Source organism: Rhineura floridana, chromosome 5 (genome assembly GCF_030035675.1).
Source record: "Rhineura floridana isolate rRhiFlo1 chromosome 5, rRhiFlo1.hap2, whole genome shotgun sequence".
NCBI classification, from domain to species: domain Eukaryota; kingdom Metazoa; phylum Chordata; class Lepidosauria; order Squamata; family Rhineuridae; genus Rhineura; species Rhineura floridana.
Window position 1 is genome coordinate 1,146,441 of NC_084484.1, and position 13,471 is coordinate 1,159,911.

The 13,471-nt window shown below is 43.0% G+C and overlaps 1 protein-coding gene across 3 annotated transcripts in view; it reads left to right on the plus strand.

The window, feature by feature from the left end:
- The window catches only part of LETM1 (leucine zipper and EF-hand containing transmembrane protein 1), a 47,346-nt gene that overhangs the window by 924 nt on the left and 32,951 nt on the right, over positions 1–13,471 (plus strand). For all 3 annotated transcript variants that reach the window (XM_061629807.1, XM_061629806.1, XM_061629808.1), the window contains exons 2-3: positions 2,144–2,201; positions 5,780–6,236. In XM_061629807.1, coding sequence (XP_061485791.1) covers positions 2,144–2,201; positions 5,780–6,236 — 515 coding nt within the window. The remainder of the gene's footprint in view (positions 1–2,143; positions 2,202–5,779; positions 6,237–13,471) is intronic.

Consider the following 13,471-nt stretch of genomic DNA (forward strand, 5'->3'; position numbering starts at 1 on the left):
CCACCCTGTTCAGATCTTGTAAGTTCAGGTCTGTGGCTTCCTTTGCGGAATCAATCCATCTCTTGTTTGGCCTTCCTCTTTTTCTACTCCCCTCTGTTTTTCCCAGCTTTATTGTCTTTTCTAGTAAATCAGATCGTCTCATGTGTCCAAAGTATGATAACCTCAGTTTCATCATTTTAGCTTCTAGTGATAGTTCTGGTTTAATTTCTTATAACACCCAATTATTTGACTTTTTCACAGTCCATAGTATGCGCAAAGCTCTCCTCCCACACCACATTTTAAATGAATTGATTTTTCTCTTATACGCTTTTTTCACTGTCCAACTTTCACATCCATACCTAGAAATCAGGAATACCATGGTCTGAATGATCCTGAATCTAGTTCTGTGATAGCTGCCCTCCTCAGTCCTAGCCTTCTTCTGATTTCTTGATTATTGTCTCCCTTTTGGTTAATGACTGTGCCTAGGTATTGATAATCCTTGACAAGTTTAATGTCCTCATTGTCAACTATAAAGTTACATAAATCTTCGGTTGTCATTACTTTAGTCTTCTTGACGTTCAGCTGTAGTCCTGCTTTTGTGCTTTCCTCTTTAACTTTCATCCACATTTGTTTCAAATCATTAAAGGTTTCTGCTAGTAGTATGGTATGCAGACTATCGTAAATTATTGATATTTCTCCCTCCAGTTTTCACACCTCCTTCATCTTTGTCCAGTCCCGCTTTCTCTATGATATGTTCTGCATATAGATTAAACAAATAGGGTGGTAAAATACACCCCTGTCTCACACCCTTTCCGATGGGAACCAATCGTGTTCTCCATATATTGTGCTTACAGTAGCTTCTTCTCCAGAGTATAGGTTGCGCATCAGGACAATCAGATGCTGTGGCACTCCCATTTCTTTTAAAGCATTCCATAGTTTTTCATGATCTACACAGTCTAAGGCTTTGCTGCAATCTATAAAGGACAGGGTGATTTCCTTCTGAAATTCTTTGGTCTGTACTCCGGAGTTAATATTGAGCCTGTGTGGTGCTCCAGGTACAATCCAGGTCACTGTGATATCAAAAAATGACCATCTAGGCATCAAATAAGAGTGAAAAGTAGCAAGAAGTCTTGGGGTGCTTCCAAATTTAATGTTATGAAGGTTATTGACAATGAATCAGAGCACCAGTCAACTGCAATTTCACTTGTTCAGGTCCAGTGCCCATACTAGCTGATGCTAGTCTAGATGAGTAATAAGATCAGCAAGAATTGTAAAACATCAGTAGTGGGTCTTCCATCATAGAAAGCATACCCTTTTTGAGGAGGTACTTATTCTGTGTTACAGTCATTTTTTCAGAGGCGCCTTTGGAGGCTAATTTCATTGTGGATCCATGGGGATACAGGACCCAAACTTAACTATTGCAACTGGAAAATGCACGGTGGAGTCACTGAACTCAGGCGGCACCAGTGACTCTTGTGTCCAATCTGTTGTTCTAAGTCCACCTTCTTTATGAAGTCTTTAAAAATATTATTCATTTCATTTATGAATACATGAGGCACCCCAAAGCGATTTACGATATATGTTAACTGTATAAAAACTGTTGAGACAATGGCATATACATATATATCAACATTTTAAAAAAAACAATTATGAATATAAAAAAAGGTTAAAACGGCAAATTCAATTTCAAGACATTGTTAACTGATATTTTGATGATATTATTTTAATATTGTATGTGAAATGGATTCTTCAATTTAGTTCACTTGTTTTCAGTTCTGTTACACATTGTTATGAAGTGGCAATGTTTTTGTCTCTTCTGTGGGTTGTAAATTGCCTTGCGTACAGTAATGCAGGAAGAGGAAGCAAATGACAGGTTAAATGAAGATGAACTGAATCCTATTCTGCTGATACTGCTGGACAGCAGGTCTTATACTGCAGATTTCTTTGAATAATCTCCCCCCCCTTGCTTGCTCCTTGCCCAATCTGTTGAAGGCTTTTGTAACCAGTCCTGAACATGCAACATGTAATTGTTTCTGCTTGTAGTGGGGTAGTAGTATTGAACAACCATTTTGATGTTGATGCTGTTACAATGGTAAATATATTGTATTGCAATTTACCCGGAATCTATTGATTTACTGACTTCCTTTTTTTTTTTTACTTCTAGGCCATTTGGAAAACCGTGCTTGTTTTAGCTGTACATCCCTGAGGCTAATAAATCATGCGTAAGTAAGCGTATTCAGAAGACCATTTACCTGCAATGGGAAGCTGATCATAAACACTGAATTTGAGATAACTCAGAATTTTTACTGTAATTACAGACACATTCCTGAATGATGCTATGTCTGCAGAAGTAGCTAATACACATGTAATATTGCTATTTCAGTTCTCCAAGTTCAATTAAATGCAAACCTCCAATTCTATAGTTTTGTTGGTGAGATTGTTACTTGCGCTGGGAAAGCTGATAGAATTGAAAGTGCCTTTAAAAGCACATTTAACTGTTGCTTGTTTTATGTTGATACTTATCAGACTACATACTAATAAGGAACTCATTATTCAAGTGTCAGTCCTTATGTAACCTGCTGTAGACAAAATGGCATCATCTACCGTCAAGGAACTATAAATAGGTTTGGGGAAACTCCAAGGTTTGCAGAAGTACAATAAAGAGTCAGTGGAAAAAATTAAAGGGTAACCCCTCCCCAAATGGCCCAGTGAGGACTCTGCATATTCAGTGAATGTGAAATGTTGACTTGCTATGGGGGCAGGGGAATGGAATGGGGCATCACTGGCTAGCTGCAGCCCTGAACAGGACCAATGTTTTGTTTTGGGTCCCAGTTGTAAAACTCTGTTATTTATATCTCACATTAACACTGCAGTATACTTATGGTAGAATTCCTATCTTTTAACTTCAGTATCTTATAGGTGTACTGCTGCTCATCTTGGGGGTTTTCTTTTTCCCTTTCTTTATACTGGTTTCCTCTTCCTTTCTGGGTTCCTTATAAATTGCTGCTGTTTAATTTTAAATCTATATGCCTTAGCTCCTCTGATTTCTCATTTTGTTCCTTTTTGCTTCCTGAGTTCCTCTGATACAATTCTTCCTGAGTCTTGGATTTCTTCCTTGCTTATTCATATTGTCCTTTTCACCTACCTTCTTAGTATCTCTGCAGTTTTCATTCTTTTGTCATTTTCCTCTCTCTTCCTGCAAGAAACTCCTCTAGTTTTGCTTCCTCAGGCAGCAAGCTCACAATGCCTGGAAATTAAGTGTCTTCTCCTTGTTGCTAATCATTTCCCTTTTCATAGTATCTTGCATTTTCACAGGCTACAAGCTTATGGCAAGGGGGTGCGTGTGTGTACATAAATACACTCCCTCCACACACATGCAGTATGTTATACACACATGCTGGGCTGCTTTTCGAGGAAGGGCAGGATATACATTTGATAAATAAATGAATAAAAATGAATAGCATTCAGTCCTCTCCTGCCGACATTTTTTCTCAGTAATGAGGAGAAATTACAGGCTTTCTGTCAGTAGTGTAGAGCAGGGTCCTTCACAGCCATGCCATGCTCCCCCCCCTTTTTTTTTTACTGCTGGGTTGAGAATGAGATCCTTGTTAATGCCTTTTCCCACAACAACAGACATCCCTAGGAGCCAATACAGTGCCTTGCAAAAGTAATCAGACCCCTGATCAATGCTCTCATATTACTGAATTACAAATGGTACATTGTAATTTTGTTGTGTATATTTTATTTTGAAACACTCAAACTCAAAATCAATTATTGTAAGGTGACATTGGTTTTATGTTGGGAAATGTTTGGAAGAAACATAAAAAACTGAAATGCTTCTTGCATAAGTATTCAACCCTCACACATGAATATTTGGTAGAGCCACCTTATGCTGCAGTAACAGCTTTAAGTCTTTTGGGGTAGGTATGTATGAGCTTTGCACACAATGACGGGGGGATTTTGGCCCATTCTTCATGGCAGATTTGCTCCAGGTCGTTCAGTTTGGTTGGATGTTGCTTGTGGACCGCAATTTTCAAAGAGTGCCAAAGATTCTCAATGGGATTGAGATTGGGACTTTGACTGGGCCACTGTAGGACATTCACCTTTTTGTTCTTGAGCCACTCCAGTGTTGCTTTCGCCATGTGCTTGGGATCATTGTCCTGCTGAAAAGTGAATTGCCTCGCAAGCTTCAGTTTTTTAGTGGACTGAAGCAGGTTCTTTTGTAGTATTTCCCTGAATTTTGCTCCATCTAGTCTTCCTTTAATTTCAACAAGATGCCCAGTCCCTGTTGATGAGAAGCATCCCACAGCATGATGCTGCCGCCACCATACTTCACTGTAGGGATGGTGTGTCTTGAGGCATGGGCAGTGTTAGGTTTGCGCCACACATAGCGCTTTGAGTTTTGGCCAAAAAGTTCTATCTTGGTCTCATCTGACCACAAAACCTTTTCCCACATCACAGCTGGGGCACTCTCATGCTTTCTGGCAAACTCTGGACGTGCTTTCAGAGGGTACTTTTTGAGTAATGGCTTCTTTCTTGCCACCCTCCCATACAGGCCAGTGTTATGCAGAGCTGTTGATATGGTTGACTGGTGCACCATTACTCCACTCCCAGCCACTGAACTCTGTAGCTTCTTCAAAGGGATTGTTGGCCTCTCTGTGGCTTCTCTCACAAGTCCTTCTTGTTCAAGCACTGAGTTTTGAAGGATGGCCTTTTCTTGGCAGTTCCTGGGTGGTGTGATGCAGCTTCCATTTCCTGATTATGGATCCAGCTGTGCTCACTGGGATATCCAAACACTGGGATATCATTTTGTACCCTTTTCCTAAACTATGCCTTTGTATTATATTGTAAACTGGGAGTTTCCACAGCACATGGGTTGAATTCTTATGCAAGCCACATGTTTCAGTTTTTTATGTTTCTTCCAAACATTTTCCAACATAAAACGAATATCACCGTACAATAATTGATTTTGAGTTTCCGTGTTTCAAAATAAAATATCATACAGAAAGCAATTACAATGTATCATTTGTAATTCAGTAATATGAGAGCATTGGTCAGGGGTCTGATTACTTTTCCAAAGCGCTGTAGGCATGAAAGGGGAGGGTGTTAGCTACTGAGAGAGTCTTCTCAGTGGCTGACTCACCTCCTTTCACTCTGATTGGTTCCAGTCAGTAAGAAAGGACAAGGAACCATGTTGGAAGACTCTTCTTAGTGGCTAACACACTCCCTTTTCATGCTGAATGGCTGTAGGATGCGGGAGACATAGGGACTTTGCTGGGGCCCTGCTCCCAAAAAAGTAAGGGGTCTAAGATCCCCTGAGACCTCAGATGACTACACCCCTGCTTTAGATCAACTGACTGATGAAACTAGCTGCCCTAGTATAATTTTGTAAGTAATAGCCTTTGAGAGGTGGTGAATTCTAGCCGCTGGATTATAAGAAAAAGGCATTCGATTTTGCTTCAGGCTGTTGTGTACATTTGAAATAAGTTTTAATATGCCTTGCTAAGCATAACTGTAGGCTTGTCAGGTATGTAATGAGAACTTGACAATTGTGATCTGATGTGCACATCTTTTATAGAACTTTTTTTTCAGAAAGTCAGTATGGTGCAGTGAATATAATGTTGGAGCTATATCTGGGAGGCAGGTTTGAATCTCCACTCATTCATACAAATCTTTTGAAATGGTGCTGGATAAGTCACTATCTCAACCTTGTATACCTTATAGGGTAAAGGTAAATGGGAAGAATTGTAAGATATTATTTGCCATGTAAATACTAACATTAGCCTTTTTTTTCCCCCAGGCCTGGTCATTTAAAATATTGCACTAGTGTCTCGCCTGTTTACATTTACTCGGCAAAAGCGGGTTATAGTCGGACTGAAAGATCAGGACAAAGGCACTTTACAGCTTTAACAACATTCAATGCGTGGTCACTGACTGCTAATAGATGTGTTGGGGGGGCTCGTTATATTCCAGTACGACAGTGGCATTCTTCACAACCCAGTTACGATGACTCTGTGGTAGAAAAGTCGCTGAAGTCTCTCAAGGATAAAAATAAGAAGCTGGAAGAAGGAGGGCCTGTATATAGCCCAACAGTAGAAGAAAACATAGTTAAAAGGTCTCTTGGACAGAGGGTTGTTGATGAACTGAAACATTACTATCATGGCTTTCGGTTGTTGTGGATTGATACAACAATTGCTGCAAGGATGCTCTGGAGAATTCTTCATGGCAACACTTTATCCCGTCGAGAACGGAGACAGGTAATGAATTCATAGTGTTCTTTTGGGGACTCAAATTCAGATATCTTTTAAGTTGAGTAACATCTAGATACCTCTAGATATCTTATTGGTTATAAACAGTGGCATTATAGATACATTATTGTAACTTTTTTTTACCAATAGATACACATCTTCAATATCACTGGTTAAAATAATGATATAATTTGTATTTTTTTTCTTAAAAGGCTATACAGAATATGTATATCACATAAAAATGTATGCAGGTGTTTCTTTTTGCTGAGTAATGTGCAGGTCAGTTTCAATATGCATTTAAATGGAGTAAACCATCATTTGCATGATTTTCACACAGGACAGAATGGGCAATAGGACACCCCCAGGTAGGTTGTCACTGTCCTCCAGTTGCTTGACAGGCAGGAAAAAACATCAGCAGTCCAGGCCCACATCGGGCAGCTCCTCCCTTGGAGTATCAGATCTTTTTCCTGCCTTTGCTTGAACAGGATCTGTTCGCTAGCAGTATTCTGGTGTTGGGAAACCAGTTTGAAATATTAAATCTAGATTGTGTGTCTTTTATTGTAGAAGTGTTTGGGGGGGGGAGAGAGAGTGTGCATTTGACTAACACTATACATGACTGTGTTTCACAAAGGAAGGTTTTTCCTGAAACTGCTCCTTTTATCAGCCTTCTGCTTACATTGTCACTGTACTTCTGACTCTGCTGCATGTCTGACCCTCTGCTATAAAGCTATTGGTTTTGTCTTCCCCTCATTAACTGAACGGCACTGATAGATCAATTTAACTATTCCCTTAGAGGACTACATTTAATTCACTCTCACTGATTATTTTAAAGACACTAATTAATTCTGACCCATGATTTCCCCTGCAATCAATTCTTATTGTTTAAATTGTGTTCATTTCATTGGTCAAATTTCTGTTTCGGTTGGTACCTTCAGTTCCAATTATGCCCAAAGCAGAAATGAAATCCAAAGCTGGGTCCTCAGCAGATGTTAGTATTGCTCCGGAGCAGCCAGGGAAGCCCAGCTTATAAAGTGCACTGAAAGCAATGACATAAAACGTAGCATTGAAGTTATTGTGCAGCGGTGGCACAGTATGGCCTGAATGTTTTTGCACTAGTAGAGATGACGGCAGACCCTCAAGAAGTGCAAAGCCTGAACGGCCTCATGGTAGCAATGATTGCGGGCGATAAAAAAGGGCAAGCCAGAGGGGCCCCCATATTTGGGGTGAGGAGAAGACAACAAACTCTGAAGTGGATCTCAGAAGGGTTCAGCTGCAACAAGGAAACAAGGTTGCCTTGTCAGATTCACATAGGGAAGGCGACACAGCAGATACACAAACTGAAGTGGATAATAATAGCTTGAATAATAACATAAATAATTTGAGCATTCAATCTGCCTCCATGAACAACTCAGAAATAAGGTTGCACAATAAGGGTCAGGAGAATGCAGGTGGATCGTTTGGCATCTGAACAGAATTAGCAAGTAAAAAGATTCTTCATGAGAGGGCATGGACATGCTAAACTGCCCGTGGCCTTGGGATCTCCTCTGTGCTTTTCCTCCCACTCCACTAATAGCCAGGGTGCTGAAGAAGGTACATCAGGAGAGAGCAGCAGTAGTGCTCATAGCACAGTTCTAGCCTAGAAGACCATGGTTCTTGGAGATAGTACAACTAGCAGTCGAGCCCCCACGGACTCTTTTGTTACACAAAGATAAGAACATAAGAAGAGCCTGCTGGATCAGGCCAGTGGCCCATCCAGTCCAGCATCCTGTTCTCACAGTGGCCAACCAGGTGCCTGGGGAAAGCCCGCAAGCAGGACCCGAGTGCAAGAACACTCTCCCCTCCTGAGGCTTCCGGCAACTGGTTTTCAGAAGCATGCTGCCTCTGACTAGGGTGGCACAGCACAGCCATCACGGCTAGTAGCCATTGATAGCCCTGTCCTCCATGAATTTGTCTAATCTTCTTTTAAAGCCGTCCAAGCTGGCGGCCATTACTGCGTCTTGTGGGAGCAAATTCCATAGTTTAACTATGCGCTGAGTAAAGAAGGACTTCCTTTTGTCTGTCCTGAATCTTCCAACATTCAGCTTCTTTGAATGTCCACGAGTTCTAGTATTATGAGAGAGGGAGAAGAACTTTTCTCTATCCACTTTCTCAATGCCATGCATAATTTGATACACTTCTATCATGTCTCCTCTGACCCGCCTTTTCTCTAAACTAAAAAGCCCCGAATGCTGCAACCTTTCCTCGTAAGGGAGTCGCTCCATCCCCTTGATCATTCTGGTTGCCCTCTTCTGAACCTTTTCCAACTCTATAATATCCTTTCCAGTCCTCAGGCACGGAGGAGGACCCGAGGGACAAGTTACATATTTTAGTTAGCAGATCAGCAATTTCACATTTGAGTTCTTTGGGAACTCTCGGGTGGATGCCTTCCGGGCCTGGTGATTTGTCAGTTTTTATATTGTCCATTAAGCCTAGAACTTCCTCTCTTGTTACCACTATTTGTCTCAGTTCCTCAGAATCCCTTCCTGCAAATGTTAGTTCAGGTTCAGAGAGCTGCCCTATATCTTCCACTGTGAAGACAGATGCATAGAATTCATTTAGCTTCTCTGCAATCTCCTTATCGTTCTTTAGTACACCTTTGACTCCCTTATCATCCAAGGGTCCAGTCGCCTCCCTAGATGGTCTCCTGCTTTGAATGTATTTATAGAATTTGTTGTTGTTGGTTTTTATGTTCTTAGCAATGTGCTCCTCAAATTCTTTTTTAGCATCCCTTATTGTCTTCTTGCATTTCTTTTGCCAGAGTTTATGTTCCTTTTTATTTTCTTCATTCGGACAAGACTTCCATTTTCTGAAGGAAGACTTTTTGCCTCTAAGAGCTTCCTTGACTTTGCTCGATAACCATGCTGGCATTTCTTGGCCCTGGCGGTACCTTTTCTGATCTGCGGTATGCATTCCAGTTGAGCTTCTAATATAGTGTTTTTAAACAACTTCCAAGCATTTTCGAGTGATGTGACCCTCTGGACTTTGTTTTTCAGCTTTCTTTTTACCAATCCCCTCATTTTTGTGAAGTTTCCTCTTTTGAAGTCAAATGTGACCATGTTGGATTTTCTTGGCAATTGGCCATTTACATGTATGTTTAATTTAATAGCGCTATGGTCACTGCTCCCAATCGGTTCAACAACACTTACATCTTGCACCAGGTCCCGGTCCCCACTGAGGATTAAGTCTAGGGTTGCCGTCCCTCTGGTCGGTTCCATGACCAACTGGTCTAGGGAATAGTCATTTAGAATATCTAGAAATTTTGCTTCTTTGTCATGACTGGAACACATACGTGGCCAGTCTATGTCTGGGTAGTTGAAGTCACCCATTACTACCACATTTCCTAGTTTGGATGCTTCCTCAATTTCATATCTCATCTCCAGGTCTCCCTGAGCATTTTGATCTGGGGGACGATAGATCGTTCCCAGTATTAAATCCGTCCTGGGGCATGGTATCACCACCCACAACGATTCTGTGGAGGAGTCCTCCTCTTTTGGGGTTTCGAGCTTGCTGGATTCAATGCCTTCTTTCACGTATAGAGCGACTCCGCCACCAATACGTCCTTCCCTGTCCTTCCGATATAGTTTATATCCAGGGATAACCGTATCCCACTGGTTTTCTCCATTCCACCAGGTCTCCGTTATGCTCACTATATCAATGCTCTCCTCTAAGACCAAGCACTCCAGTTCTCCCATCTTGGTTCGCAGGCTCCTAGCATTAGCGTACAGGCACTTGTAAGCAGTGTCTCCCTTCAAGTGTCTTTGGCACTTGTGGTTAGGCCTGTGGTAATTTTGCTTTTCTGAATTTATATCCTGTGCCCCTGCTCTCACAATGCCTACTTCTAGGCCTACCCCTTTTAAAATTTCATCATTTCTTTGGTTTTTATCCCAGGGAGGAGGTTTATTCCGAACCGGACCTTCCTCAGCTCCTGTCGGGTTTCCCCCCTCAGTCAGTTTAAAAGCTGCTCTGCCACCTTTTTAACTTTAAGTGCCAGCAGTCTGGTTCCATTCTGGTTCAAGTGGAGCCCGTCCCTTTTGTACAGGCCCGGCTTGTCCCAAAATGTTCCCCAGTGCCTAACAAATCCAAACCCTTCCACCCGACACCATCGTCTCATCCACGCATTGAAACTGCAAAGCTGTGCCTGGCTGGCTAGTCCTGTGCGTGGAACTGGTAGCATTTCAGAGAAAGCCACCTTGGAGGTCCTGGCTTTCAGCATCCTACCTAGCAACCTAAATTTTGCTTCCAGGACCTCACGGCTGCATTTCCCCATGTCGTTGGTGCCAACGCGCACCACAACCACTGACTCCTCCCCAGCACTGTCTACCAAACTATCTAAACGACGGGTGATATCTGCAACCTTCGCACCAGGCAGGCAAAACACCTTGTGGTCTGCACGCCCATCACACACCCCACTGTCTATGTTCCTAATGATCGAATCACCCACTACAAGGATGCCTCCACCCCCTGGAGATATATCCTCGGCACGAGAGGATAGCTGCTCATCCCCCAAGGAATGGGTCCCTTCTAAGGGATCGTTTCCCTTTTCCTCAGCTGGATGCTCTCCTTCCCTGAGACCATCATTCTCCATGATAGCAGAAGAGCTATCATCCTTGGAGTGCGACACAGCTATAACGTCCCTGAAGGCCTCCTCCACACACCTCTCTGCCTCTCTCAGCTTTTCCAGGTCAGCCACCTTGGCCTCAAGGAAATGAAGTCGTTCCTGGAGAGCCAGGAGCTCATTGCACCGAGAGCACACCCACGACTTCTGTCCAACAGGCAGATAGTCGTACATGCTGCAGGCGGTGCAAAACACTGGAAAGCCCCCACACCCCTGCTGGCTTCTTACCTGCATAATTTTGTTTAAGGTTTATTACGTCAATGGGTTGGAGACTGCGGTTTAGTTGAGATCAGGGAACAGACGGACAGAGTGGGGGGCCCTGGCCTCCTTGCCCTGCTGCCGAACTTGCTCTTCTGCTTAACTCACCTTGACGCTTTGTCAGCTGGGGCCTTGACACTTCGTCAGCTGGGGGCTCCCTCTAGCTTGTGGAGCAGGCTCCCTCGCTAGGGTGCTCTGAATTTATATGTGTGGCTGGCCCTCCCAGCTACTGCTGCCAGCCAATGTGTTTATTGAGGCTGATGGCTCAACTATCATCTGGGGCTTAACTCCTTAGGATTATCTCAGGCTTCCTTCGTTTGAAGGCAGGAAGGCAGGCTTCCTTCCTTAGCGAGGGGCGGGGCTGTTTAAGGACTTTGACTAGTGGTACTAAGAAAGCTTTTACTCTATTTTTATTTTATTTGCTGACAACAACCACTTTTATCAGTGCAAGTTCCCCTGTAGTTTTAAGTGGTGCCTTGCACTCTGGCCTGGACAAACTAGACTAGCTTTTGGCTGCTTTTAATCTAAGCAAGGGGCTGCGACTTCCAGGCGAGTCTTTTTTGTTTGTTGTTTTCCCACCTAGAACAGCCTGACCTTTCTTTAACCTAGGGAAACAGAGCTTGTGGTTGTGTTTAAGGAAGGCTAAAGCTGCCCTTTTTAGCAAAGACTGAGCTGACTCTCTCCCTGTATGTATTGGTGGAGTTTCCTTTTTCCCCTTCTCTCCGACTGGAATTTAGCCTTGTTTACAGTGTCCCCTGAAGCTTTCCTGCTAGGGTGGTGTTGAAAACTAGCTTTCTATAGGCTTCCTTCTCCTAGGATCTGTCTCCTAAGATATAGGTCCTTTCAGGATTTGGCTCCTAGCTCAGGGTGACCTTAGGCTGCCCTTATTACTTATTGCTCTGAGCTGTTTTAATTCAATTAAAGAATGAAATAAATGGGAGCTACTTACCCTCTTTTTGCTCTGCTGCTTAACTCACCTTGACGCTTTGTCAGCTGGGGCCTTGATGCTTCCTCAGCTGGGGCTTTCTCTAGCTCATGGAGCAGGCTCCCTTGCTAGGGTGCTCTGATCTTCTGGTATAAGGTCCCTTATAGTATCCAGACCCAAACATGCTAAAGCTAACTCCCTGGAAGTTGAGCAGCTCTGACTGTTAATGACAGGCCTACCTCCAGAGGTAGTAGCAATGGTGTAGGCATCACAGAAACCATCTACACCGTGCATCTTATCAGTCCACCTGGGAGATCTTCGTATATTGAGCCAAAAAGAAGCATGTTGACACTTTGCAGGACTGATGGAAATACTGGCCTTTCTCCAGGACAGCTTAAAGAGGGGACTAAAGCCAAATACATTATGACAGCCATTGTCAGCTCTGACATATGTATTATCTTCAGCAAAATCATTGGGGTTGCATCCTTACATAAAACAATTTCTGAGGGACATGGTGCTCTTCAGCCTACCGGTAAAACACTGCTTCTCGACCTGGAGCCTTCATTCCATGCTGTGACCTGACCACCACAACAATCTCCCTTTGAACCTCTGAGGGAAGTTCCACTATGACAGTTACCTTATAAGGTTTTCTTCTTAGATGCTATCCCATTGGCAAGATGAGTTTCCGAACTCAGGGTCTTGTCCTTAGTGAAACATGCATTTTTCATAAGGTCTGGGTGGTGTTGAGGACTGACCCATCCTTTCTACTAAAAGTTAATGCCTTGTTCCACCAACAAGAGGAACTGATTCTTACAACTTTCTGTCCTAATCCCAAGCATTCTTCTGAACAAGCATCCACTTTCTGGATGTTCATAAGGCTCTGAAGGTTTTCATTAAAAGAACCAAAACAATTAGCAAAACAGAGTCACTATTTGTGTCCTTTCATCCTCTCTCTTTAGGCCAAAGGGTGTCTTCAGCCACCTTGGCCAGGTGGATTAAGACCTGCATTTTATTAGCATACACAGCAAAGAAACTGATGCCACCAGCGGGTATACTGGCTCACTCAACTAGATCAGCAGCTTCATGTGCTGCACCCCTGCAAGAGATTTGCTGGGCAGCCACATGGGCTAATTCTTGCTCCTGTACCAAGCATTACGAGATGCATGTATATTCGTCTACAGAGGCTGCCTTCTGGAGGCGCATCTTCCAGCAGTTCCTACCAGGTGAATAGTTAGCCAACTCCCACCCAGGATGGTGGGGGGCTTTAAAACATCCCATTTGGTGTTGTCCTAGTGCCCACTTGAGAAGGTGCCATTGGCACTAACTTGAAAGGTGTTTCTGAGGGGGCACTAGAATACCACCAAGGCCCACCTTTCACTGGCTATAAACTCAAGAAACAGCAATAAG